The 27,957-nt window shown below is 51.3% G+C and overlaps 1 protein-coding gene across 1 annotated transcript in view; it reads left to right on the top strand.

The window, feature by feature from the left end:
- The first annotated feature begins 1,083 nt into the window (after positions 1-1,083).
- PADI3 (peptidyl arginine deiminase 3) overlaps positions 1,084-27,957 on the top strand; it is a 36,023-nt gene continuing 9,149 nt past the window's right edge. Inside the window, exons 1-11 of the mRNA XM_047791017.1 lie at positions 1,084-1,191; positions 9,579-9,759; positions 11,946-12,018; positions 15,329-15,390; positions 16,644-16,761; positions 17,716-17,841; positions 22,183-22,361; positions 22,560-22,663; positions 22,783-22,894; positions 25,130-25,237; positions 26,702-26,853. Of these exons, the coding sequence (XP_047646973.1) occupies positions 1,100-1,191; positions 9,579-9,759; positions 11,946-12,018; positions 15,329-15,390; positions 16,644-16,761; positions 17,716-17,841; positions 22,183-22,361; positions 22,560-22,663; positions 22,783-22,894; positions 25,130-25,237; positions 26,702-26,853 (1,307 nt within the window). The 5' untranslated portion in view covers positions 1,084-1,099. The remainder of the gene's footprint in view (positions 1,192-9,578; positions 9,760-11,945; positions 12,019-15,328; positions 15,391-16,643; positions 16,762-17,715; positions 17,842-22,182; positions 22,362-22,559; positions 22,664-22,782; positions 22,895-25,129; positions 25,238-26,701; positions 26,854-27,957) is intronic.

The following is a 27,957-nucleotide window of genomic DNA, read 5'->3' on the forward strand; positions in this document are numbered from 1 at the left end:
CACAGCCAGTGCCTAATGGAGCATGGGTCCCAACCCAAGACTCCTTTCAAAGATCCCTTGCTGTTTCAGCAGGCCGAATGCCTCCTGGCCTCAGTTTCCCCACCTGCCCAGTGAATATTCCTACTCTGACATCCTAAGCTCCTCCTGGCTAGAGAGGGTTTTCACCCTCATTACTTTTTCCTTCCAGAGGCTTCTGACATCTAACAGTAATAATAGTAACAACACCACCCGTGATAAAATAATGCTGCGCTCCACCCTAGAGCTCTGTGCCTGTTGTCCCATTTAAGTCTCACAATAACCATTTTTCAGATGCCTCAAGTGAGGCTGGGAGCAATTCGGTGACTTGCCCCCTGTCACCCAGTCAGGATGTGGCTAAGGCAGGGCTGAAATTCAGTCCCGCCTCTAAAATCCAGGCTCTTAAGGAAAAGGATGGTGTTCCTTAATGTGTATCAAAATGCTATCAGGGTGCTTGTAAAAAAAAAAAAAAAAAATTCTCCTCTGATGAGGTGGGTTGAGGATCTGGCCTTGTCCCTGCTGTGGCTTGGGTCACTGTTGTGGTTTGGGTTTGATCCCTGACCCAGGAATTTCTACATGTCACAGGTGCAGCCAAAACACAAAACAAACAAACAAAAATCCTGATGCCAAGCTGCTTATCAAATTGGAGATTGCGTCTGGGAATCTGGAATTTCACGTTTCCCCAGCAGGGTACAGAAGATCCCCACTAAAGTGTATCCTCTGAAAATTCAGGAAAGGGGGTGAAGAGATGAATGTGGAAAGCGAGGAAAGGCCCCAGATCAATACCCTCCATCTCTGCACACCCCAAGGCCCTGGTGCCCTGGGCAGTTACCTGTGGGAATGTACTTGCTCCCCTTAAAGTGAGAAATTAACTTCCTCTGCACCTAGAGTGGAAGCAATAGGTTCATATGCAAATACTGGGTTCTTTCCAGCCAATCCTGAGCTCCTGGCTCTGGGAAGGGGCTGGGCTTCCAGGACTGGAGCCAATGAGCTAGCACCTTGGGCGGGGCTGAGGGGGCGGGGCCAGGTGCTTTTAAACCACATGCCAAGGGGTTTTGTGGCTCAAGCCGGATCCAAGGCAAGCATGTCTCTGCAGAGGATCGTGCGTGTGTCCCTGGAGCATCCTACCAGCGCTGTGTGTGTGGCTGGCGTGGAGACCCTCGTGGACATTTATGGGTAAGAACCAGAAGCCTGGAGGTTTGCAGGCCCCTAGGGTGACCCGGGGCTGACCCCCCAGTGTTCTCCTGGCCAGCCGTGTGACGCTTCCTCAAGGCTCAGGCCTGGTTTGGCTGCCCTCTCCTGAGCCTTGGGCTTAGAACAGCAGCCAGTCACGGAAGCTTGGGTCTTTGCCTTTCTCAGCCAGGCTTCTTAAAGACCCTGACCAGGGCATTTGAAGTGTGGGAGACTGAATAGGGGTAGAGAGGCTTGCAGTGGCTGGGCTCTGGTGCAGGGCCCTGGAGGCTGCTGGTGCTATGGGGCTTGGGGACTTCCCTCTATCCACAGGATGCTGCAGGCTGAGCTGGGGGTCTCACTGGGCTAGGAAGAGGTATACCCCGTCCCCGCTCGCTGACTCACAGCCTATGAGCTCTGAAAGCAGAGCGTCGATTTTTTTTTTTTTTTTTGCCTCATCCATGGCATGCAGAAGTTCCTGGGTCAGGGATGGAACCCACAGCAGTGAAACACAAATCCGTAATCACTAGGCCATTGGGGAACCCCCAGAAAATCAATCGGTTTTTAAAAAACCACTTATACTTAACATAGCATTTACTACGTGCCAAGCACTGTTCTAAGAGGCTGACAAGCCTCTTGAATTTAACCCTGGAACTTTAACTCTCAGATTTGACTTTCACAACAACCTAAGGAGGTAGGTTTATTATCAGCTTCTTTTTGTTTGACAGATGAGAAGATAGGCACAGGGAAGGCAAGCCATTGGCTCAATCACACAGGTGCTAAGTGGCCAAAGCAGAGTTTAAACCTGTTCATGTCATGGCCAAGTGTCGGGTGCTTTTAGCTGTCTGCCACTTGAGGAAGAACACCCATGTATATATCCCTGCTGTGTACCATGGCCACGGCTCTGTCCTTAAAGGCCACTTTCTCTCTCTCTCCCTTTCCCTCTGTCTCTCTGTCTCTGTTTCTCTCTCTCCCTCCCCTTGTCTCTGGAAGTAAAGAAGAGCTTTGGCCAAGGTTTCAGGAGCTGGGCTCTGGGAACTGCCAGGAAGCCAAATATTTCACTTTTTGAGGCATCTCCAGGGGTTCCAGCTCCAAGGCTGCTCAAAAGACACAGATAATCGGGGAACTAGGAAGGGAAAAGGGAGAACCATGTCCCTGTTCCCATCTCGAAGGCCTCCTACCCTTTCCTGGACCAAGTTTCTAGCTTCGGCACTGTTGGCATGGGAATTCTTGGTCGTGGGGGCCATCCTGAGTGCTGTGAGATGCTAGGCAGCATTCCTGGCTTCCACTTGCTAGGTACCAGTAGCACAACCCCCACTTGTGACAACCAGAGACCTCTCCAGCCTTTGCCAAATATACCCTGGAGGGAAAAGCCACTCCTCACTGAGAACCGGTATCCCCCACTAAAACTTGAAAAATTAGAGTGAACTTAGAAGCAGAGATGGGGTTGGTCCCAGGGCCCTCAATGAAAAGGGGTGAGTAGCTGGCCATGGGAAGGAACCAAGTCTGGAGCAGGCCCAGCCAAGTGTGGTAGCAGGAGCTCAAGCCCTGTTGTTGGGGTAGGTGGTGGGCAGAGAAGTGTGGAAGGGGTTTGGGATGTTCCTGAAGCGCAGAGGGGTGATGGGGGGGTAGAAATCCCTGTGCCAGCTGGTGCCATACCTCCCCCAGTGCTGCATGCCCATGGGGGTGACTCACCTGCCCGTTGGGCAGATGTGTCTCTAGTTTGACCTGCTCCAGGAAGCCTGGGCTGGCTCCTCCCCCACAGAGCTTCCTAGAGGATGGAAGACGGATTGGGGCCATGAGAGGCAAAGGCAGCTGTGTCTTCGGGTGATGCGAATAGATGGGCCACTTTAGGGTTGGCCGAGGGGGCTGTGGGTGGGGACAGTCACAGAGTGGAGGCTGGAGCCTCTGGCACCTTCAAACGAGGGACTCTCGGGCCTCCAAGAACCACACCACCTTGGGCTGGGGGAGAGCTCCTGGTTTGTCCATTCACGCATTCATCAAGTATTTCTTTGGGGTCTAGTATGTGCCAGGCATGGGGACCCAGAGTGAATAAGCAGGGGTGGTCCCCGCCCTCCAAGAACCCTGTCTCGCGGTTCTAGCAGAGGCTGGACCACTTCCCAGGGGTTCTGGGAAAGGATTACCTGCCTCACAAGGGGAGGGCAGGGCTGGCTTAACCCTGAAGTCCCTTCTGGCTCAGAGACGCCCTGATTTAGCAATCCTGGATGCTCAGACTCCGGGCAGAGAAAGGGCAGTGGGTGTGGTGGTTCAGTCCTGGCTCTGCAGCTGTCTGACCTTGGGGAAAATCACTTAACCTCTTGATACGCTCTCTCTTCCTCTGTTGAATGGAGGTAATTATAATATTAGCAATGACCCTTAGAACTCGCTCCATACCAGTCACTGCCCGAGAGCCTTTACCTCTGTTAACTGATGCTCACAACCCTTCTATGCATGGGTATTATCTTCATCCCCATGTTAGAGATGAGGAAACTGAGGCACAGAGAAGTTAAGTCACTAGCCCCATGTCACACAGCCAGGGAGGAGTGGCAGAGCCAGGATGCAGCCCAAGCACTTTGGCCTTCACTTCAAAGGGCTATGGGGACAATTGAATGTGACTGTGTGTGTGGAACACATAGCCAATGCCTGGCATGGGAACATTCAATTATGGTAACTGCTACCATTATTATCACCTTCATCATTATTTTAAGGCTCTTTCCTGGCCCTCTAGACAGCCTCAAGCATTCCCCAAACCTGCCATATACAAGATGACTGGGGAACAACCTCTGAGCCTTTTAGTGAGAAGGAGGAGATGAAAAGAGGGAAATTAACACAGGCTGAGCAGTCAGGACAGGCTTCCTGGAGGAAGAGCACCAACAAGAGCCTTGAAGGTTGAGCAAAACCTTGGGGGCTCTCTCATCTCTGGTGGATTAAACCTTGTCTTCTGCTGAGCTGCAGATGACTCAGACTTGGGAAAGGGGCTTTGCTTTCCTGAGTGGGGATTCTTAGCGGGGATTGAGGAGAAGGGGGATACACAGTGTGCTGAGCCACGCACTGGGGATAAACACGCAACTAGGGTTGAGAACCGCTGTGCGAGTTGGAAGGGCAAAGAGCTTACCCCTTGCTCAGCAGAGATGGTCTAATGAAATGAAAAGTCTTGGGGGCACCTGGGGGCCATGAACCCTGAATTTTGGTCCTAGTTCTGTCATCCTTTGCTGTATCATCTTTTTTGTTTGGTTGGTTTTTGTTTGTTTGTTTGTTTGGTCTTTTGTCTTTTTAGGGGCTCACCCATGGCATATGGAGGTTCCCAGGCTAGGGGTCGAATCAGTGCTGCAGCTGCTGGTCTACACAACAGCCACAGCAATGCAGGATCGTTAACCTACTGAGTGATGCCAGGGATTGAACCCAAGTCATGGATACTAGACAGGTTCGTTAAACACTGAGTCATGATGGAGACTCCTGCTGTATCATCTTGAGCAACTTTCTGCTCCTTCTTGGGCTTCAGTTTCCCCATATGTACCCGGAAGAAGTTGGCACAGAAGAGTGGGTTTCAAGCTCTGCTCATGGAGGCCTCTGAGCTTCCTTCCTGACTTGACAAAGCAGCTCCCTTCCACGGCCACCAGATTTTGTGTGAGGGAGGAGCTCTGACCCGGCGGTGCGGAGAGCTGGGCTCTGGGACTGGACGCAACGTCAACTCTCTAAACTGGATTTTATGAGAAGGGTTTGTGTGGCCACCATTTTCCAGGGGCAGGAAAGACATAGGATTAAGGAAGGACAGTGACGTCCGGAACCTGGTCCTGTTGATGAAGTTGGCAAACTCGGGACCCGGGATCCTGGCCGCCTGGGGAGGGGCAGCTGGTACCCAGAGCCTGAGCTGCTCGAGCCTCGGTCTCCTCTGCTTCTGTTGATCCTCTTGCTGGGGCCTTGGTGTTCGCTGGGTCAGCCTTTCTGTTTTCAGCCACAAAGGACTTTCCCTGCAGTTTGCCAGCTCTGAAATGACTGGTTTTATTTTCCCGGAGACCATGAGGCTGTGAAGGGGGCGGATGGGTTTATGTTTGGGAAAGAAGAGCCGGCTGTGTGTCTGTCATTCACCAGCGTGTGACTTTGAGAAAGTCACCTGTCCTCAGCGAGCCTCAGTGTTCTTATCTGTAAAATGGGGGAAATAGCACCAACATCCTTTGGCCAGGGGGCCGTCTTCCAGATCATTGCTGCCATCATCATCCTCACCCCTGAAGAGGGCATGAGTATAAAGAGAGACCTGACCTGTCTCAGTTCCCAGGAGGGTGTGGGCTCACGCTGAGTCACCCCCACACTCCCTGGGGGGTGGGGAAACCGGGTCCAGCATTTCTGAGACAGTCCATCCTTAGCCATGACCCTCAGACTTCCTGGGATCAGGATGATTTAAAATGTAGCTTCGGGAGTTCTCGTTGTGGCTCAGTGGATTGAACCTGACTAGTATCCATGAGGATGCGGATTCGATCCCTGGCCTCACTCAGTGGGTTAAGGATCTGCAAGCTGCGGTGCAGGTCTTGAATGTGGCTTGAATCCCATGTTGCTGTGGCTGTTGGCGAGGCCAGCAGCTGCAGCTCTGATGTGACCCCTAGCCCTAGAGCTTCCATATGCCACGGGCGCAACCCTAAAAAGACAAAAATAATGAAATAAAATGCAGATTCCAGAGCTCTGCCTGCAGAACTTATGATTCTGGAATCTGCATGTTCAACACATAAGTCTGAGCTTGACTACTGTGAGGGTGACCAGCTGTCCCGGTTTGCCCGAGATGTTCTAGGTTCTAGCACTGAATGTCTTGCATCCCGGGAAATGCCGCAGTCCCTGGCGAACCAGAATTGTTCATCATCCTACTGTATTTTGCCCACCATGCAACAAGCTCATAGGCTGGCTGTGCCACTGGGTCAGTTGGGTCCTTGGGCTGGCCAGGAGGGCTCAGTGCTGGCAGGGGTCTTGGACTGTCCTGTGCATGGACAGCCTCAGCTGGGGAGAGCCCAAGGCTCCCAGCCACCTGTACCCCCAGGGCTGGGCTGGGGTGCTGTCTAGAACATGGTGCTGTGCTTGGGATGGCCTGGCTGGAGGAAGAACTTCATTCAGGTGAGCCTCTGACCACTTTCCTCATTCTCCTGGAAATGGGGAATCCAGATCCCACTGTACCTGATGCAGGCTCTCCTCCCAGAAGCCACCTTTTTGATCATCCTATCACACAGCTTCATGATGGAGCATGAGCACTGGACTGGGAGTCTAGGGCCCCACCTTCTAATCTCTTCTCTTCTGGGCCTGTTTCCCCAGCAGTGAAATGGGGTCTTGAGCTCAAGTGCTTGCAACTTTCACTCACCCCCTCTTTTCGTCTTCTCATCACCCCACTTCCTAGATGTAGACACTGAGGCAGAGGGAGGCAAAGGTCGCACAGCTGGTGAGCGGTGGGGCTGGGACACCTGGCCCCGGAGTCCGTAGGCTTACCCACCTGGCTGTGGCTCCATTGTGTTGCCCTCCTGCTCAGGAACCATCACTAGCTCCCTATTACATAGAGACCATAATTTAGACTTGACCTCCTAAGGCTCCACAGTGGAAATCCCTTCCCCTCAGAAGTGTCTCCTTCTTGTCCTTGGTTCATCTGTCTTCCTCCAGGGAGCCTTCCCTGGACACCCCAGCCCACCCTCTCAACCTGCTTCCATCCGCCCATTACCCGTGTCCTGATTCACTTTAATGATCCCTTTCCCATCCTGGGCAGGTGGTTTCCCTTCCCATTCATTATCACATCTGAGCCTCAAAAATGGCTGTGAGGTTGACCCAGTGGGTGTCATTATCCTACTTTATAGATGAGCTTGCAGAATCTAGGGAGGCTAGGTGATTTCTTCAAGGTCACTTAGCTGACATGTGACCCAGCCCAGTCTGACTCTTAGAGCTCCTGCTGTAGCGCAACGGAATCAGCAGCGGCTTGGGAGTGCTGGGATGCAGGTTCGTTCCCTGGCCTGGCGCAGTGGATCCGGCATTGCTGTGGCTTACTTTGTGGCTGCGGCTTGGATCTGATCCCTGGCCCAGGAGCCCCATATGCCACTGGGTGGCCAAAAACACAAAAACAAAAAACCTCACTCTTGACCCCAGTCCTTACTCCACCGAGTTCCCAGCTTCTTTGGGCCCCTTCTGGTCAGGGCTATTTCCATCTTCATCAGGGTGTCCCCTGGCACCTCACACAGGACCTGGGCCAGGGCATGCAGGGAGTTGGACGAAATAACCCCAAACCATGGGCTGGGACCTGGGAACCGGGTGGGCTTCATACCAGGAGGACCATCCAAGGCCTTGAGCTCTACCTTGTGGATGCTTGGGGTCCCAGGAGCAGCTTGGGGTTGGGGGGAGGGTCCTAGGGGCCGTTTGTAGCCAGGTGTGTCTCCATCAGTCTGTCTCTCTGGTTCTACCTCTGTGTCCCCATGCCTCTCTCTCTAGGCTCTCCGTGTCCCCTGATGGTCTGGCTCACACACCTAGGGCACAATGCGAGGGAGCCCTGGAAATGACAGTTTTGGGAGTAGGGTTACCAGATAAAATCCAGGAGGCCTAGTTAAATTTGAGATCCAGCTAAACAATGAAAACTTTTTAAAGTGTTAAGTATATCCCAAATACTACATGGGACATACTTATACTGAAGCAAATTTGTTGTTTATCTGCAATTCAAGGCTGACTGGATGTTCTGTTTGATTAAATCTGGCAGCCCTGCTTGGGAGGAGACACAGGTGTGTCAGTGCCTCCCACCTGGTGAGGATACCTGGCAGGGCGGAGCCAGGGCCTCGCCTGGTGGAGTACAGTTTGGGCTTCATTTATTTCTCTTTTTATTTTTATTATTTTTTTCTTTTGAGGGCCACACCTGTGGCATATGGAAGTTCCCAGGCTAGGGGTCGAATTGGAGCTGTAGCCGCCCACCTGCACCACAGCCAGAGCAACGTGGGATCCTTAACCCACTGAGCGAGGCCAGAGATCGAACCCATGTTCTCATGGATACTGGTCAGTTTCGTAACTCACTGAGCCACAACGGGAACTCCTATTTCTCTTTTTATAAAGGTAAGTCATACTGAGAATCATGCTGGTGGAGGAGGGAAGAGGATGCTTTGAAGGAGGTCAGCTCTCCTCCACCAGGAGGTGGAGCAGCGGAAGGGCCTGGGGTCAGGGTGGGGGGGTTGAAGCTGTGCAAGCTTGGGGAAGCCTCTTGCCCATCCTGAGCCTCCATTTCCCCACGTGTAAATGGGAGTGATAATCCCCTCATCCTTGGGCTGTGCTGAGGATTAGATGAGCTGATGTTTGGAAAAGTTTAGCCGAGCCCAGCCATGGTAAGTATTTAGGGGACGGGAACCCTGGGAGCTGAGTGTTGTCATTACTCTCAGGTAAGAATGGAGACTCAGGAGCCTGGAGGCCTGGGTTTGGATTCCAGCCCTGCCACTTACTGGCATCATCAGTTATTTTATTTATTTTTCTTTTGAGGGCCACTCCTGGGGCATATGGAAGCTCCCAGGCTAGGGGTTGAATCGGAGCTGTAGCTGCCAGCCTATGCCACAGCCACAGCAACACAGGATCTGAGCCGAGTCTGTGACCTACACCATAGCTCACGGCAATGCCAGATCCCCAACCCACTGAGCAAGGCCAGGGATCTAGCCTGAATCCTCATGGATACTAGTTGGGTTCATTATTGCTGCGCCACGATGGGAACTCCAAGTTATTAACCTCAGTGTTCCCACCTGTAAAATGGAAGATAATAATAGTACCTATGTCCTGGGATTTTTGAGTGGATTCCATGACATAATACACATACAGAAACTCAAAAAGGGCTGGCACAGAGCAAGAGTTCGACCAGTGTTGGCTACTGTCTCTCCCAGCTGGATGGGTGTGCTGCTTCCTCCAGGAAGCCTTCTGGTCCCACAGTGGCCTCTCCCTACATGGGATCCCGCTGGCCACCGACCCCGTGGCCCTGAGCCCCACCTGGTTGCCTTGAGGGCAGTGCTGTCCTCAGCTCCCAGCCAGATCAAAGGCTCCAAGGCAGTGACCATGTGTGCAGTGGGCACCCCATAGACAATTAGAGGAACAGGCTGATTTCAAACAGACTGGCTAGAGTGGGGGAAATGCAGACCCAGGGCAGTGGGACAGCATGGACTTTTTAAACGCTGCAGTTAATGCCTGGAGAATTCACAGGGAAATGTTTATGAACACAGACCCTTGGAACGTGAGGTGCATACACATGTGTGGGGTCCAGGCTTGACACCCAGGGGCTTTGCTGTGAGGATCTGAGAGGTCTGGGACAGTCAGGGAAGGCTTCCTGGAGGAAGCAAGAGCTTGAGCCAGAGCTCGCGCGTCTGAACACAGGCTGATCTCTAGCACTTCCCACGGCTCCCTATTCTTCCCAGGTCAGTACCTGAGGGCACAGAGATGTTCGAGATCTATGGAACCCCCGGCGTGGACATCTACATCTCAACCAGCAGGGAGAGAGCCCGAGAGCGCGCAGACACCAGGCGCTGGCACTTTGATCAGGGCTCCGAGATCATCGTGGTCATGAACTCTCCCAGCAATGACCTCAATGACAGTCATGTGAGTGGGCCCCCTGGTCTGGGAGGTGATGGGAAGCCAGTGATCTAGCCCCACAATTACCAGAGCCCCTCTTTGCCCAGAGATGCAGGGTAGTACAGTGGGTCAGCGCCTAGCCCTGAGCCAGCCAGCCCTGCAACTTACAAACACAAACTGTGAGTCTGCTGATGTGTCACGTGACTGCTCTGGGCCTCCGTTTCTCCATCTATAAAATGGGCACATGCATAGCACCTTCCTCCTCGTGTTGGTGTGGGGCAGAACGTGAGCCAGCCTTTCCTCCTGCTCTTCCTTCCTGTGAAAGGGGGAGCTGCCCCCCATCTTCAGTGTCGGGCCTCGGTTTCCCCATCTCTAGGCTGACGTTTGAGTCATGGTCTCTGCCACTCGGAATGAAAGAGAGAAAGCAGCACCGGTGCCTGGGGAGACCCCCTTTCCCTAACCCATTCCCTTCTCAGAGGCAGGATGGCCCCCTTCCCCTCCTCTCTCTGCCTGTTCAGCTGCCAGGGGTGTATTTAACAAGGCCCAGCTGGAGGCAATGTTCTGGCCCCAGGGGAGGGGGCATTTAAAAAGCAGGAGAAAAATGTGGCGGGCATTTAGTTTGGCACAGGTGGCGCCTCTTAAAGGGGTGATGGGAACCAGGCCTTGTCATGTGGGTAGCAGGTCCCCACTCCACTTCAGCAGCGATGTTTCAGGAAACTGGCCCTTTAAGGAGCGCTGACCACGCCCCCGGCACTGGGCGGCCCTGGCCTCACCCAGTCCTCCCCGAAGCCCTCAGAGGCAGGGTCTGAGCCTCATCGCACAGGCGGGGTTCCCGAGGTTCAGAGCCCATGTCCTAGAGCCATGTAGCTAATCAGTGCCGAACTAGATTCCCCCTGGGGCAGGCTCACTCCATCACCCCCGCATCTTCGCCATCCACTACCCGAATGAGCCTATGCACGGACCTCGGTGAAGCAGGTGGGGCAGGATGCTATGAAGGCATTTTACAGATGAGAAACTGAGACCAAGAAAGGGCGTGGCTGGCCCAAAGTCACATGATCCAGTGAGTAGGAAAGCTGTGGGCGTCAGGACAGAGGCCCCCGGTAGGGCAGGAGGACCAGCCAGCCTGTCCCCTGCACTGAGCCAGAGCTTGTGTGGACACCTCCCCATCCTGAGTTCCTTGGCCCCAAGGACCACAGGGATTGAGGAGGGTCTTTGGAATGTCCCCCACTTTTGGCTGAAATCCAGGTATGCCTGAGGCAAGCACCATTGCTGGGGTTTGACTCATGGGGGTCAGTAACTTCAGGATTTCGGGGCCCCCAGGATGGAGGGATGAGCAGCCTCTATCAAATCCTGAATCTTCTGGCCGAGATGAGGACATCAGAGCCAGAGAATGGAGGGACCCGCCTCAGGAGGGGATGTCCAAGGGGAGGGCCTGTGGGCCCAAGGGGCTTTGCTGCATCAGCCTGGATCTTCTGTATCATCATCACCATCCTGGCTTCCTTCAGCCGTTGTTAGGTGCGTGCTGTGGGCCAGGCACTGGCCGAGCATGTCATGTGCGTTCCTTCTTTCATCCTCACAGTCTATAATCAATCCTATGTGACTGTTATTAGCCGTATTCTACAGCTGAGGAGATTGAGGCCCAGAGAGGACAGTAACTCTTCCCAGAATATTCTTTTTTTTCTTTTGTCTTTTTAGGGCTGCACCCACAGCATATGGAGGTTCCCAGGCTAGGGGTCAAATCAGAGCTGTAGCTGCTGGCCTAAAGCACAATGCGGGATCTGAGCCACGTCTGCAATCTACCGCACAGCTCATGGCAATGCCGGACCCTTAACCCACTGAGCGGGGCCAGGGATCGAACCTGTGTCCTCATGGATCCTAGTAGGACTCATTTCCGCGGAGCCACGATGGGAACGCCATGAACTCATTTTATAATGTGACACTTGGAGTCAACAGGGAGTGGAGGCTGGCCAGCACCACGCAGTAGTCACCGGCAGCTCTCAGGCGCAGGTCTCCATGGAATCTCTCACAGATAGTTCCCATTTTATAGATGGGCCAAATGAGGCATGGAGAAATAAATGGCACAGAGGAGGCTAAAGGAAGAGCTTGGTTGGTAAACTCAAGTGCACAGAGGTTCCTGGGACCCCCTCCTCTCCCTGCCAGATCCCCCAAGACCTGGCTTCAGCCACTTGACCCCGGGGCCCATCTCTTTACAGGTTCAGATTTCCTACCATTCCAGCCACGAGCCCCTGCCCCTGGGCTACGCGGTGCTCTACCTCACCTGTGTGGGTAAGTTGGGGGCTTCGGCCAAGAGAGCAGTATGCAACTAGGGCAGGGTTAATATAGACCAACAGAACAAATAGACCTGTGCTCCTGTGGGAATCATGGGACACTCAGTGACCTTTCTCAAGGTGAAAGTCAGCGTTTTAAAGCTTTTAGAAGAGGATCTCTTTTCAACTTCATATTAGTTAGAAAACTTCTCTACAGCAGAGGACAAGTACGAAGTCAAACTATGGAATAGAAATTTGCAATGCATATGGCTGGCTTGGTGCTGGTAGATAATAGAGAACTCCAGGCAATAAGAAAGAAAACCCAAACAATTAGTAGGAGTAGGCCAAAAACGTAAACCAGCAAATCATGGTCACGAAAGCCCCAGTGGGTTGGGATTGACACGTACACACTATTTTATATATAAAATAGGTAACACGGATCTATTGTATAGCTCAGGGAAATCTACTCAATGCTGTCCAGTAACCTATATGGGAAAAGAGTCTGAAAAAAAGAACAGATATATATGTATATTCAAAAAAATAGATGAGGAGTTCCCTTCCTGGCTCAGTGGTTAACTAACCCGACTAGGATCTACGAGGTTGTGGTTCGGTCCCTGGCCTCGCTCAGTGGATTAAGGATCCGGCATTGCCATGAGCTGTGGTATAGGTTGCAGATGCGGCTAGGATCCCGAGTTGCTGTGGCTGTGGGGTAGGCCAGCAGCTACAGCTCCAATTGGACCCCTAGCCTGGGAACATCCATATGCCATGGGTGCGGCCCTAAAAATATTAAAAAAAAAAAAAAAAAAAAAGGAGTTCCCGTCGTGGTGCAGTGGTTAACGAATCCGACTAGGAACCATGAGGTTGCAGGTTCGATCCCTGCCCTTGCTCAGTGGGTTAATGATCCGGCGTTGCCGTGAGCTGTGGTTTAGGTTGCAGACGCGGCTCGGATCCCGAGTTGCTGTGGCTCTGGTGTAGGCTGGTGGCTACGTCTCCGATTCGAGCCCCAGCCTGGGAAACTCCATATGCTGCGGGAGTGGCCCAAGAAATGGCAAAAAGACAAAAAAAAAAAAAAGGTTGTTACTGAGAACCTACTTTGCAGCACAGGAAAATCTACTCAATAGTTTGTAAGAACCTATATAGGAAAAAAATGAATATATTAAATAAAGAGAACCCCAATGAAAAGATACTTAACTCAGAGCTGCCAAGGATGTGGAGCTGGGAGCTCCTAGTATGTGGGTATGAGCCCTTGGAGAGCAAGAAAGTTGCAAATGCTCTATCTGCAGAAGGCGTTTTTAGAAGCAGAAGAGTATGTACATTTAAAATTTTGATAGATATTGTCAAATGGCTCTCCCCCAAGATCATACTGCTTCGTACACCTGCCAGCAGCATATGAGAGGGCCCTGCTACTGTACCTTATCAATCTTCTCCATTTTGGCTAGTCTGGGACATCAATGTCTCATTATTGCTTTAATTTGCCTTCCTTTAGTTAGGACTTTCAGAATAACTGCAAACCAAAACTCTACAATTAATACACAAGCGACTAAGAAAAATCAGCTCAAATACAACCCTAAAGATAGTCATCAACAACAAGAAGGGAAGAACAAAGAGCAACAAAAACAAATCCAATACAATTAATAAAATGACAATGAGAACATACATATCAACAATTCCCTTAAATGTTCATGGAATAAAAGCCCCAACCAAAAGACATAGACTGGCTGAATGGATCAAAAACAAGTTAGGACTGAGGCTGGGGCTCCCCCCACCTCCCCCTTCCCTGAACACTCACACTCTGGTTCATTGGAAAATACGCCTGCAGAAAAGTACATAAAGCTTTATTGTGTGTGTGTGTCTCCGTTCATTAAGGAATAGTTACAAAGCAAACATTTAAGCAGGTCACCCGGGTCAAGAAATTGAGCAGGGAACTTGACCAGCACGCCAAAGTATCACCCGGCCACCAAGTTCCTCTCTGATCATAATTCCCTCCTTTCTCTAGAGGTAACCACTACCTTGTGGTGTTTTCTTGCTTTTTTTTTTTCCCCCTCTTTTAAATGGCTGCACCCACAACGGATGGAAATTCCTGGGCCAGGGACTGAATCTGAGCCACAGCTGCAAACTACACCATGACTGTGGCAACACAAGATCCTTAAGCTACTGCGCTGGGCTAGAATCAAACCCACACCTCCACAGTGACCCATGCCGCTGCAGTCAGGTTCTTAACCCACTGTGCCACAGCAAGAACTCCTCTTTGCTTTTCTTTACAGTTTTATTCATCTGAATATGCTCACCCAAGTAATATTTGCTAATCTTTTGTTGTTGTTGTTGTTGTTGTTGTTGTTGTTGTTGCTATTTCTTGGGCCGCTCCCGTGGCATATGGAGATTCCCAGGCTAGGGGTTGGATCGGAGCTGTAGCCACTGGCCTACGCCAGAGCCACAGCAATGCGGGATCCGAGCTGCGTCTGCAACCTACACCACAGCTCACGGCAACGCCGGATCGTTAACCCACTGAGCAAGGGCAGGGACCGAACCCGCAACCTCATGGTTCCTAGTTGGATTTGTTAACCACTGCACCACGACGGGAACTCCCTATTTGCTTATCTTTGAATTTTTCTGTGGATGGAATCACATTATACACATCCTTTGGGGCTGGGCTTTTTGCCCAGTGTTATGTTTGAGAGATTCATCTGCTCATTCCATGGTGGTTGGGTATATTTTCACATGTTTAAAAAGCAATTCAAATTTTTTCTCGCTCTCCCTCTCCCTCTCTCCCTTGAATGTCTCATTTGTATTATAAAATCTCCCTCGCTTTCTAGGGAGAAAGATTAAGAAGGTGGGATGGAGGCTGGGATTGGGGGAAGCTGGGATTCAGAGAAGCCACATAGCCAGTAGGTGCCAAAGCCCAGATTCACATCCATGACTGTCTGACACCAAAGTCCAGGTTCACTGCCCCATCCTAAGAAAATGAGGCAGCTTCATACAGAAAGACTGTCCAGGGCAACCTAAATGCAGTGCAGGATGTACCATAGACTGCGAAGTCTGTAGGGATGCAGAAGAGGGAGTTCAGGGAAGGCTTCCTGGAGGGGGCAGCATTTGACCTGGGGCTTTGCTCTGACCCTGCTTCCTCCCCAAAGCCCCTTTCCCCAGCTCAGAGAGGGAGTCTCCAGATGCTCAGGAAGTGTCTTCTTGGAAATGACCTCCATTTCCCTGGCCCCAGCTGGGCCCTGAGTCCGAGGCGAAAAGGTGGAGGCCATAGGCCTGTGGGGGCTCCCGGGGGCCTGTGGGGGCTCCTGGGAACCTGTCATGACTTACCCTCTCCCCTCTCCTTGCAGATATCGCTCTGGATTGTGACCTGAACTATGCAGGCAGGCAGGATAGGGGCTTCGTGGACAAGGTAGGATGTCTCTGCCTGGGCCCAGAAACGGGCATGGAGTTTGGAGCTGCTCTAGGCTGGGTTAAGTGGGATGAGGCCATTATAGGTATCCCCCTGCCTCCCAGCTGAGACCAAGGCCAGGGGAGCCAAATAGGAACCAAGTGTGGTAGGAGACCTTCTTTCACTGGGAGAAAAATTATCACTAAGAATTTTCAAGCACACAGGGGCCAGTCCTGGGCTAGGCCTTCCTTTGCGGGGAAAAATTCTTCTGGATTTTCAATCTACATTGGGAGTCAGCAACCTTTTTTTTTTTTTTTTTTTTGTCTTTTTAGGGTTACACCCGTGGCATATGGAGGGTCCCAGGCTAGGGGTCGAATTGGAGCTGTAGCCACCGGCCTACGCCAGAGCCACAGCCACGTCAGATCCGAACCTCGTCTGCGACCTACACCACAGCTCATGGCAATGCTGGATCCTTAACTCACTGAGAAAGGCCAGGGATGGAACCTGAAACCTCATGGTTCCTAGTCGGATTCGTTTCTGCTGTGCCACAAGGGGAACTCCGGGGGTTGGCAAACTTTTTCTGTAAGAGACAGAGAGTAAATATTTTAGGCTTTGTGAGCCATCCTGTCTCTGTTACAATTACTTGATTCTGCCATTGTAGGGTGAAAGAGCTGTTGTCCACATGGAAAAAAATGGAGGTGACTGTGTTCCAATAAAACTTTATTTGGAAAAACAGGCAGTGGGCCGGATTTGGCCTGTGGGCAGTAGTAGGTCCACCCCCTAATCTAGGTGAAAAGGGAAGTCTACCAATTCTGAAACTGTTAAAGGACTTAAAGATGAATTATGGGGGCATTTAATGCATTAGAAGTTCAGAGGAGAAGGTCAAGGTGAGCTTTGGGAGCAAGGGAGACTTCCTCTCACATCCACTTGAGCTGGGCTCCAAAGTGATGCAAGAAAGAAGGCATTCCAGGTGGAGGGAGCCAAGGCCTAGAGGGAGGAATGGATCGTGGATCTTGTCATCAGGAAGTTGCTTATTGGGAAAGAGGACATTGGCTGGAGAAATAAGGCAGACAGCCATGAAAGACAGCCTTGTAGTTTGGACTTGGTGGGGGCAGTAGGGAGCCATGGCCGTTTCTGCAGCAGGAGTGGCCCTATCGTCACAGGGTAGGGTGAAGACGAGAGGTGGAGTTAGGAGACTGGCTGGGAGGTTGCTGGGGTGGGAGCCACAGGTCTGCTCTGAGCTCCCATTACCAGCTGTGTTTTGCCATTGGCAGCGGCAGTGGGTCTGGGGACCTGAAGGGTATGGAGCCATCCTGCTGGTGAACTGTGACAGGGACAATCTGAACTCTGATAAGCAGGACAACTGTGATCGGCACGTGCACTGCCTGCAAGGTGAGGGGGGTGCTGGGGGCAGCCTGTGACCCTTGATGTTCCTTAAAACCTGCCTCAGGCTGGCAGCTGCCCCTCCGCAACATCCCCCAGGGCCAGTGGGCACCCACAGAACTCTGAGAACGAGCCGACTCACCTTTCTCTCTCTATAAGGGCATGGAAAATGCTAACATTACTTGAGCACCCACTGTGTACCAGACTCCTTCCCCCAATTCTCATTTAGCCATCTAAGCAGGAGGGCAGCCTCACCCCCAATTTAGAGATGTGGAGGTTGAGGCTCAGAGGTCAGAAGACCCCCGAGGTCATTCAGCCAGCCTGGGGCAGGTCCCAGGCTTCCTATTCCAACCCCCAACCTGGCCTCCTCCCCAGGCATCACTGGCCTGGGTTTCAGGGAGGCCCTACTTTCTAAGGCTATCTTGAGGTAGGAAGCTGGCCATGAAGGATGCTGCGGCAATGTCCTGGGCGTGGGCCAGGGGCTTCACAGACGAGACCCCCTACTCTGAAAGTGGGCATGATTGTCCCTGGTTTCAGAGATGGGAGTGCTCCGGCTCAGCGAGGGGGAGGGGCTTGCCCAGGGCAGCAGTGAGTGATGCTGAAACTGAGATGGGGGGCCCTGACCTGCATGCCGCCCAGGTAGCCTCCTTCCCTCACCTGCTTCTCCCGCACACCTGTCATGTTGTGTGCCAGGCACCTGGCTGGCTGCTCTACTCTTCCTATTTCTCGGGGCAGATGAGGAATCGGAGGTGCAGAGAGGGTAGGAAGTAGCGCACCACGTCACACGCTCATAGACATCTTGGTGGCTCTCGATGGCTCCCAGTATTTTCACAGAGTGGGTGGAGCTGGGGCCCAGAGGCTCAGGTCTTGGCATCCTCTGCCCTGGGAGGACAATGGGCAGGAGTTATAGATGCTGGGGTATGGGAGGCACCCCAGGTCACCTCCCTGTGTCTGGCTCCACAGACCTTGAAGACATGTCTGTCATGGTCCTACGGACCCAAGGCCCTGCTGCCCTCTTCGATGACCATAAGCTTGTCCTCCATGCCTCCAGCTCTGATGCCAAGCGGGCACGCGTCTTCCATGCCTGTGGTGAGTTTATGCCCATCCTCCCCTGCGGGGGCAGGGACCGGGTTGGGGCCTCCGTTTCCCCACCTGGCTCTGCTCTGGCTCCTGGGCCGCCTTGGGGGTCAGAGGAAGAACAGTCAGATGTGGGAGCTCCAGGACTGGTCAGCTGGCACCCCTGGCACAGCTGTGCCCAAGGTGGTGTCATTGGATGAATGAATTTAAAACATCTATTTTAAGTATGTTTAGACATTTTTATTATTGAAACTTTTAAACATACCCCAAAGTAGAGAGAATGGTGTGAAGAACCCCCAGAGGCCAACCCCTCAGATTCAACCATGATCACAATGTTTCCTCTCACTTTACCCTTTTCCGTCTGCTAAAGAATTTTTGTCATTTATTTTTTATCAACGTGTAGCTGATTTGCAGCACTGTGTTAACTGTACTATATGGCAAAGTGATATGTGTATTCTTTTTCATATTCTTTTCCATTATAGCTTATTACAGGATTTGAATATAGCTGCCTGTGCCATACAGAAGGACCTTATTGATAATCCTTTCCAATCCTAAACTCCTAGTCCATCCCCCTATCCCTTCCTCCTTGGCAACCACAAGTCTGTTCTCTATGTCTGAGAGTCTATTTCTCTTTCATGAGTTCATTTGTGTGATATTTTAGAATCCACATATAAGTGATATCATGTGGTATTTGTCTGTTTCTTTCTGACTTACTTCGCCTAATGTGACAATCACTAGGTCCATCCATGTTGCTGCAAATGGCGTTATTCCATTCTTTTTATGGCTGAGTAGTATTCCATTGTGTATATGTACTATATCTTCTTAATCCATTCATCTGTTGATGGATATTTAGGTTGCTTCCATGTCTTATTTGGGCTACGGGGAATAGTGCTGTGATGAACATTGGGGTGGATATATCTTTTCTTTCTTTCTTTCTTTCTTTTTTTTTTTTTTTTAAATCTTTTTGCCTTTTCTAGGGCAGCTCCTGGGGCATATGGAAATTCCCAGGCTAGGGGTCTAATTGGAGCTATAGCTGCTGGCCTTCACCAGAGCCTCAGCAACGGGGGATCTGAGCCACGTCTGCAACCTACACCACAGCTCACGGCAACGCCGGATCCTTAACCCACTGAGCAAGGCCAGGGATCGAACCTGCAACCTCATGGTTCCTAGTTGGATTCGTTAACCACTGAGCCACAACGGGAACTCCAGATATATCTTATATATCTTTTTGAATTAGAGTTTTGCCCAGTGTTTGCTGAGGTATTTCAAAGCCAGTTCCACACCTCACGGCTATTTGCCTCTATAATAATTCAGTCTTCACCCGTCCCCCCAAACCCAAATTATTGCTAAAACATAGTCACCATGCAATACCACAAGTACAGGCAAGAATATAAAATACCTTCTAAAAATACAAATGTATACAAGTAATAATATACTCACTTTAAAAATGTAGAAGTAGGGAGGTCCCATTGTGGTTCAGTGGAAATGAATCCGACTAGCATCTATGAGGACGCAGGTTCAATCCCTGGCCTCGCTCAGTGGGTTAAGAATCCACGCTGCCATGAACTGTGGTGTAGGTCACAGATGCAGCTCAGATCCCACATGGCTATGGCTGTGGTGTAGGCCAGCAGCTGCAGCTCTGATTGGATCCCTAGTCTGGGAACCTCCATATGCCCTGGGTACAGCCCTAAAAAGCAAAAAAAAAAAAAAAAAAAAAAGTAGAAGATATGTAAGTAAAAAATACGAGTTCCGGAGTTCCCTGGTGACTCAGCAGATTAAGGATCCAGTGGTGTCACTGATGTGGCTTGAGTGTGATCCCTGGTCTGGGAACTTCCACATGCCATGGGTATGGCCAAAAATAAAAATATCAATCAATCAATCATCAATCAATCAATCAATCTCTATCCCTTCTCCAAAACCTGACTCTTAAAATGGGTTCACCATTTTGGAGTGCATTAGCAATAAGATCCTGCTGTAAAGCACAGGGAGCTATTATCTGGTCATCTGTGATGGAACATGATGGAGGGCAATGTAAGAAAAAGAAAAAAATATATATATATATACACATACTTATGTGTAACTGGATCCCTTTGCTGTACAGCAGAAATCGACAGAACATTGTAAATAAACTATAATAGAAAAAATAAAAATCTAAAAAAAATGTGTTCACTGTTAACAATTTGGTGTGTCTTCTTCCTGCCTTTTTTTTTTTGGATTAGGTGTTTTTATATATTGGTTTTTTTTGAATTTTTTATTACTCAAATGAATTTATCACATCTGTAGTTGTATAATGATCATAACAATCTGATTTCACAGGATTTCCATCCCACAGCCCAGACACATCCCTCCAACACCCCAAACTGTCTCCTCTGGAGACCGTAAGTTTTTCAATGTCTGTGAGTCAGCATCTGTTCTGCAAAGTCCAGTCTGTCCTTTTTTCAGATTCCGTATGTCAGTGAAAGCATTGGATGTTGGTGTCTCATTGTACGGCTGACTTCACTTAGCATGATAGTTTCTAGGTCCATCCATGTTGCAAAAAAATGCTGGTATTTCGTTCTTTTTAATGGCTGAGTAATATTCCATTATGTATATGTACCACATCTTCTTGATCCACTCCTCTGTCAAAGGACGTTTAGGTTGTTTCCATGTCTTGGCTATTGTAAATAATGCTGCTGCCTTTTTTTTCTTTTTCCTGTAAGTGGCAAACAGCGCTGGGCTGGGCTCATCCTTTTAAAAAAATTTCTTTTTAAAATATAGTTGATTCTTCCTAACATTTTTTTTTGGGCCGTGCCCTTGGCATTCGGAAGTTCCTGAGCCAGGGATCAAACCCACACCTCAGCAGTGACAATGCCAGATCCTTAACTACTAGGCCACCATGGAACTCCCCAGCTTTTTCTATATGCAAGAAATGTGCACGGTGGTGGGGTGTGTGTGCGTGTGTACATATTCTATTTATTTATTTATTTATTTTGCTTTTCAGGGCTGTACCTGAGGCATATGGAAGTTCCCAGGCTAGGGGTCCAATTGGAGCTACAGATGCCGGCCACAGCCACAGCAATGACAGATCTGAGCTGCGTCTGCGACCTACACCACAACTCATGGCAACACGGGGTCCTTAACCTACTGATAGAGGCCAGGGATTGAACCAGCAACCTCACGGTTCCTAGTCAGATTTGTTTCCTCTGAGCCATGGCGGGAGCTCCATGTGTGCCTGTTCTGCTTTCCAAATGGTTTCTTTCATTGAGTTACACATCCTGCACGTCTCTGTCTATTTATGTAGCTCTGCTTCACTTTCCTCCCCAGCGGCACCGTATGCCAAAGCATGGAGGTATTGTAAATTATCTGGTCCTCTGAATGTGCAGTGTTTTGATTTTTTCTTCTTTTTTTTGTCTTTTTGCCTTTTCTAGGGCCGCCTCCTGCCATATATGGAGGTTCCTAGGCTAGGGGTCGAATCGGAGCTGTAGCCGCTGGTCTACGCCAGAGCCACAGCAACGCGGGATCCGAGCCACGTCTGCAACCTACACCACAGCTCACGGCAACGCCGGATCCTTAACCCACTGAGCAAGGGCAAGGACTGAATCCACAACCTCATGGTTCCTAGTCTGATTTGTTAACCACTGAGCCACAACTGGAACTCCTGCAGTGTTTCGATTTTTACAACAACATAGGTTCCTGAAGGGCAGGGACCTTGTTCATGGCTGGGTCTTGAGCCCAGAGCCACACCTCATAGATGTGTAGTAGGTGCACAGTAAATATTTGTTCAGTGAGTGAATAAATAGGGAATAAATGAATCCTTGTACATGGATTTTGTGGGAGAGATCCTTACAAGTAGAATTGCTGATTAAGGGTAAACATGACTTTGTTAGATGCCACCAAATTGCCCTCCAGGGAGTTTCTGTTGTGGTTCAGTGGTAATGAACCTGACTAGTAGTCATGAGGATGCAGGTTCAATCCCCAGCCCTGCTCAGTGGGTTAAGGATCCCGGGTTGCCATGAACTGTGGTGTAGGTCACAGATGCGGCTCAGATCCCACATTACTGTGGCTGTGGTGTAGGCCAGCGGCTACAGCTCTGATTCCACCCCTAGTCTGGGCGCTTCCACATGCCACACTTTCGGCCCCAAACAAACAAACAAACACAAATTGCCATCCAAAGCATATGAACACCAATCATAGAAAGGGATGCCCTCCCCACCCCTGCCCCAGCCCTGCCCTTGCTGGATATTAAGCATCTTTCTCTCCTTTGCCCGAGGGAGGTGAGAGGCAGGGCTTGTTGCCTGGGTTACACGTTGTTGGGGAGGTGGCACAACCTTTCTTCTCCCCAGGGCCGTGGCCACCCCTTCTGTCCCCTTCCAGGTCCTGAGGACTCGTGTGAGGCCTACAGGCACGTGCTGGGCCAGGACAAGCTGGCCTACGAGGTGCCCCGTTTCCATGGCGATGAGGAGCACTTCTTCGTGGAGGGCCTCTCCTTCCCCGACGCCGGCTTCTCGGGGCTCATCTCCTTCCACGTCACCCTGCTGGACGACTCCAACGAGGTAGGGTGGGCAGGACAGAGAGGGCGGGAAAAGACCTCCATTCCCGGGCGAGACGGCCACTGCTGGCATGGAAGATTCCAGACGTTTCTGGTGCCTCTAGAAACTCTGGAGCAAGCAGCTCATTCAAGTCCATGATGGTCCTCAAACACCCCCGGGCTCTGGACCCTTGGCTCCTTCCCCTCTGCTCTTCCCCCGCAGGATTTCTCTGAATCCCCCATCTTCACGGACACTGTGGTGTTCCGCGTGGCGCCCTGGATCATGACGCCCAGCACCCTGCCGCCCCTGGAGGTATACGTGTGCCGGTGAGTGATGGGGTGGGGAGCTGGGTGTCCTTCTGACCCTGGTGGCCCCTCTGACCACCACCCCCGCCCCGCCCAGGCCTGGCTCTGTCCTGAGCCCCCCTCCCCGGGCTTGTCTGCAGTGTGAAGAACAACACGGGTTTTGTGGATGCGGTGGCGGAGCTGGCCAGGAGGGCTGGCTGCAAGCTGACCATCTGCCCGCAGGACGAGAACCGCAATGACCGCTGGATTCAGGTACTGGGGCCCCCAGGCAGCACCTCGCCCGACACTGTCCTGGAGGCAGAAGGGCTGGCTTGTCCCCACACGGGTGCTGCTGGGGATACCCAGGAGGACTGGGGCTCTGCTGGCCTCCCCAGGGCACTGCTCTTTCTCATCCTAGACCTAGAGCTCTCCCTGACTCTCAGAACCTTCTGGAGACTCGGGCACCCACTCACCCGCAACATCAGGGCGCACACTCTCTGGCCTCAGCAGCCTGGACCAGTGGGTCTCCACGGGTGACTTTATCCCCCCAGGGGACCTTTGGCAGTATCTGGAGACACTTAGTTGTCACACTGAGGGTGGGAGGGCCACTGACTTCTAGTGGCTGGTGTCCAGAGATGCTGCTAAACATCCTACAATATACAGGACAGTGCCCACCCCCCGCCCCTCATCAAAGAATATTCCGGCCCCAAATGTCACTCTTGCTGAGGCTGAGAAGCCCTAATGTGGAGAAGGATTGCAACAAACCCCCCTACTCCAACAGTCTAAGATGTAGCACAGTGGCGGTGGCGGAGTGCCTGCCGGGTTTGGAGAGGGTAGCCTCGCCTCTGTCTGGGGAATCAGTGAAGACTGCCTGGAGGAGGCATCTGAGCTGGACCCGATTTTTGTTGTTTATTGAGCACTCAGTGTGGGCTACGAGCAGCCTCACTTTATCTTCCTGGCAACTCCCTGTCAACACCCCCTCCCCCCCCATAAAGAAGGAGCTCTCAGAGGGGCAAATGCCTAGGGCCACAGAGCTGGTAAAGGCTGTGCTGGGACTCGGTGGTGGTCCTGGCAGAGGACCGGTATGTGTGGAGGCGTGGAAAGGATGTCAGCAGTTCTCTTTGGCCAGGGCCAAGGTTCTGAGAAGGGCAAGAATTGTGGAAGGAGGCCTCGAACGCTGAGCGAATAAGTTTTCATTTCAGCTGGAGCTTCGTCTAGGGAGGTGGTTCAGGGCTGGACTCTGCAGCCAGAGGATCCTGGCTATGCTGCTGACTAGCTGTGTGCCCTTGGACAAATAACTAGGTCTCTCTGTTTCTCATCTGTAATATGGGGTCATCATGGTGCCTGCACAGAGGCTTGTCATGAGGACTAAAGGAGGTAATATTTGTAAAGGGCCTAGGGCAGGGCCAGGCACAAGGCAGGGTGAGGCAACCGTGAGCCTTGTGGGGGATACACAGCTCATCAGTGCTGGGCCATCTCTGCCTCCAGAACCACAGGGCTCAGGATTGACCCAGGAGTGTTTACGTGTTTGCAAAGGAGGCAGATCAGAGTTCCTGCTGTGGCACAGTGGGTTAAGAACCTGACTGCAGGAGTTCCCGTCATGGCTCAGCAGTAACAAACCCAACTAGTATCCATGAGGACACGGGTTGGATCTCTGGCCTCACTCCGTGGGTTAAGTATCCCACATTGCCATGAGCTGTGGTGTAGGTCACAGACGAGGCTCAGATTCCGCATTGCTGTGGCTGTGGTGTAGGCCCGCAGCTGCAGTTCTGATTTGACTCCTAGACTGGGAACCTCCATATGCCACGGGTGCGGCCCTAAAAAAAAAAAAAAAAAAAAAAAAATGGAATCCATCTGCAGTGGCCCAGGTCTCTGTGGGGACACAGGTTCGATCTCCGGCCCAGTGCAGTGGGTAAAGGAATTGGTGTTGCTGCAGCTATGGCTTGGATTCAATCCCCCCTGGCCCAGGAATTTCCACATGCTATGGGTACAGCCATTGGGGAAAAAAAAGAAAGAAAGAGGGAAAGAAAGAAGGAAAGAGGGAAAGAAAAAAAAAAAGAAGAAAGAGAAGAAAAAAAGAGAAAAGGAGACACATCTGTCCCTCCTCAGGTCCCCTCAGCCCTGTCCAGCCCTCAGTCCCTCATAACCACATGTGGAGGCCAGATGTGCTGGCTGATGCCTGGCAGCCCGTTTGTCCCATTCAGACCACCCTGCACACCTCTCAGTACCCACCCTGTCCTGACCCAGCCGAGGGGCACCCCCAAGGCCATGTTGTCATTCATTCTGGACCTGACGCTAGGTCCTGTGTGACCCCAGGCAAGTGGACCCCCTCTCTGAGCCTCTAGGCCCTCCTTCAGCCAGCAGACATCATGGCCCCTGCCCTCCTCACCCCAAGGACAGAGCAGGCTCAAGGCAGAGAACACCTGTGAACTCCCCCAGAGTGCTGAGTGCCAGGCAAGCAGGGGCAGCTGGAAACCGACCACAGCTGGGCATCCCTCATGTTTGCAGGACGAGATGGAGCTGGGCTATGTCCAGGCACCGCACAAGACTTTCCCGGTGGTCTTTGACTCCCCAAGGAATGGGAAACTGCAGAACTTCCCTTTCAAAAGGATCCTGGTGAGTGGTCTAGGTTGCAGCCTGGTCCTGAGGGCCGAGGGACACTACCCCGAGGGCCAGCCTGGGAGCTGTGTTCTTTAGGGACAGGCATAGAGTTGCCAGGTTAGAGAGAGGAGATGCCCAGTTCAGTTTGAATCTCAGCTAAGCAATGAGTTGTTTTTAGAATAAGTAGATCCCATACCTATACTAAATAAGTGTAAGTATATCCCACATCCCATACTTATACTAAAAATCAATTTGTTGTTTACCTTAAATTCAAGTTGAACCGGGGATCCTCTGTCTTTATTTACTAAATCTGGCAGCCCTAGATGGAGAGGGGAGGCAGGACAGTGTAGCGCTCGAGAACATAGGCTTTAGGAGTTCCCTTGTAGCGCAATGGTAATGAATCCAACTAGTATCCAGGAGGATGCGGGTTCAATCCCTGGCCTTGGTCAGCAGGTAAAGGATCTGCATTGCTGTGAGCTGTGGCTGGAAAAGGGGAGATCTGGCTCGGATCCTGCCTTGCTGTGGCTGTGGCGTAGGCCAGCAGCTGCAGCTCTGATTCGACCCCTAGCCTGGGAGCTTCCATATGTCACAGGTGCAGCCCTAAAAAGACACACACACACACACACACACACACACACACACACACAAAGCTTTGCAGTCTGAATAACGTGACTTTGTCACTCACATACTGAGCGACCTTGCGTGAGTAGGTCCCCCTCTCTGAGCCTGCTTCCTCATCAGTAAAAATGCTATGTTAGCCCTGTTCTCACAGGTGTTGGTGAGGCTCCCCATGCCTACATGGAGAAAATATACAACATAGACAGCAGATATTATTACTGGCAATAAATGAAGAGGGTGTCTTAGTGGACCTCCACCCTGAGAAAAGAAGAGGGGTTCCCTTTGTGCCATAGAGAATGGAAAGCCTCTCCCACCCCGCACTGGGTCAGACAGGTGGGAGGAGTTCTCCCTTGGGGCTTAGTCTTATCTAGTTTCTTTCTAAGAGTTGGCCCTGGAGAGTTCTCCCCTTTTCCAGAGTTGAAAAATTGAGGCTCCGAGGACCATCACCAGTCTCTTTGTCCCCAAGAATTGGCAGCTCTAGCATAGTCAGATAGCTGCCCTTGGGCTGGACTTGGCAGAAAAGCCTCAGAGGGTAAAGGGGGTGGCTGTGGCCTCAGGCTCTATGTCCCATGGGGAGCAGCTAGAGCCTCTCAGCTGACTCCCCGTGACCACGGGGAATAACACGCTCGAACATGGCAGCAGGGCCAGGGGGCTGTGTGTCTCCCAGCTTTGGTAGGCATGGCTGTCCGAATGTGCGTCAACCATGGATAGTCAGATCCCCATGCTGGACTCAGTATTTCCCTCTGAGAAATGGGTGGCCACTCCCGTCCCATCTTTAAGGAGCTCGGAGCCCAGCAAGTTGATTCACTCTTCCTGGTGAGCCTCCCCACCCCCAGCCTAACTCAGTTTCCCTTCTACCAGGGTCCAGATTTCGGCTACGTGACTCGGGAGCCACGAGACAACTCTGTGAGTGGCCTGGACTCCTTTGGGAACCTGGAGGTCAGCCCACCGGTGGCGGCCAACGGAAAGGAGTACCCCCTGGGGAGGATCCTCATTGGGGGCCACCTGCCTGGGTGAGAGGGGAGCTGGGTGGAAGCTGAGGGTGGGGAGGGTGATGATGTGGGGGGACGGGCCCCGGAAGAGACCCAGAGAGAAGGAGTGATGAAACTGTGGACCTGGAACTGATGGTGGTGGGAGCAGTGGCCCCTTCTCCTGACAATGGCCACACTTACCTCGGGGACTTTGATAAGACCAGAGCAAGCAGGGACCTAAGAGATCACTCGGTTCAACCCTTTCATTTTATAAGTGAGCCCAGAGAAGGCGAGTGACCTGGGAAAGGTCACACAGAAGGCAAAGTGATGACTAGACCCAGGTCTTCCAATTCAGAAAAATAAATAGATGTTGCTATCAATTAATAGTTTTAGAAGAAAAAGCTTTAAGTCTCAACAGTCCTGGGAGAAATTGCATTTAAATCAATGCTTGTTTATACTATGATGTAAATGACTAATATCAGGTCTTTTCCTGAGAGCAGAAGGGAAGGATTGGATGTGAAATGTGAGACAGCATTAACACAAAGAGAGAGGAACAGATTATGTCCTGTTCAGCATGTGACACAGAGGTACTGATGGAGAAGAAAAGGAATTATATGGTAATAGTTATTTGCTATGAAATAAACCAAGACAGAGCCAGCCAAGTTCAGCAAAGCACTTAGAACAGACTTGCGATCAAATAACAGGTGAAACAAGAGGCTCTGGAGGGGACTCCCTGCCCTCAACTCATGACCTCACAGAAAGAGGACATTGGGGCCAGAGCATTAGATACTTTTTCAGAAGGCAAAATTAGAATTGGATTTAAATTCATCAACATAAAATGCTGGGGCTGGGGGACAAGATGGCCCTCTCGCCCCACTGATGTGCAAGAAGGTCAGGCTGCAGCAAGAGAGATGCAAATCAAACTCTAGGAAGAACTGCCCAGCCCTTGATTGAATATGGGAATGAAGTCAGCCTCTTAATGTGAGGATGGGGTCTGAGGGTGGTTCTGAGGATTTGCCTGGATGGTGAGACCTGGGTGGGTCACTGACCTGGTATGATTGACCTGTCCTGTGTCTGCCTCGGCAAGAACTCACTTTGGATGTAAATTAAAAATGTGGATGGGTAGATAGATAGGTAAATAGATAG

The sequence above is a fragment of the Phacochoerus africanus genome, chromosome 8 (genome assembly GCF_016906955.1).
Source record: "Phacochoerus africanus isolate WHEZ1 chromosome 8, ROS_Pafr_v1, whole genome shotgun sequence".
Lineage (NCBI taxonomy): Eukaryota > Metazoa > Chordata > Mammalia > Artiodactyla > Suidae > Phacochoerus > Phacochoerus africanus.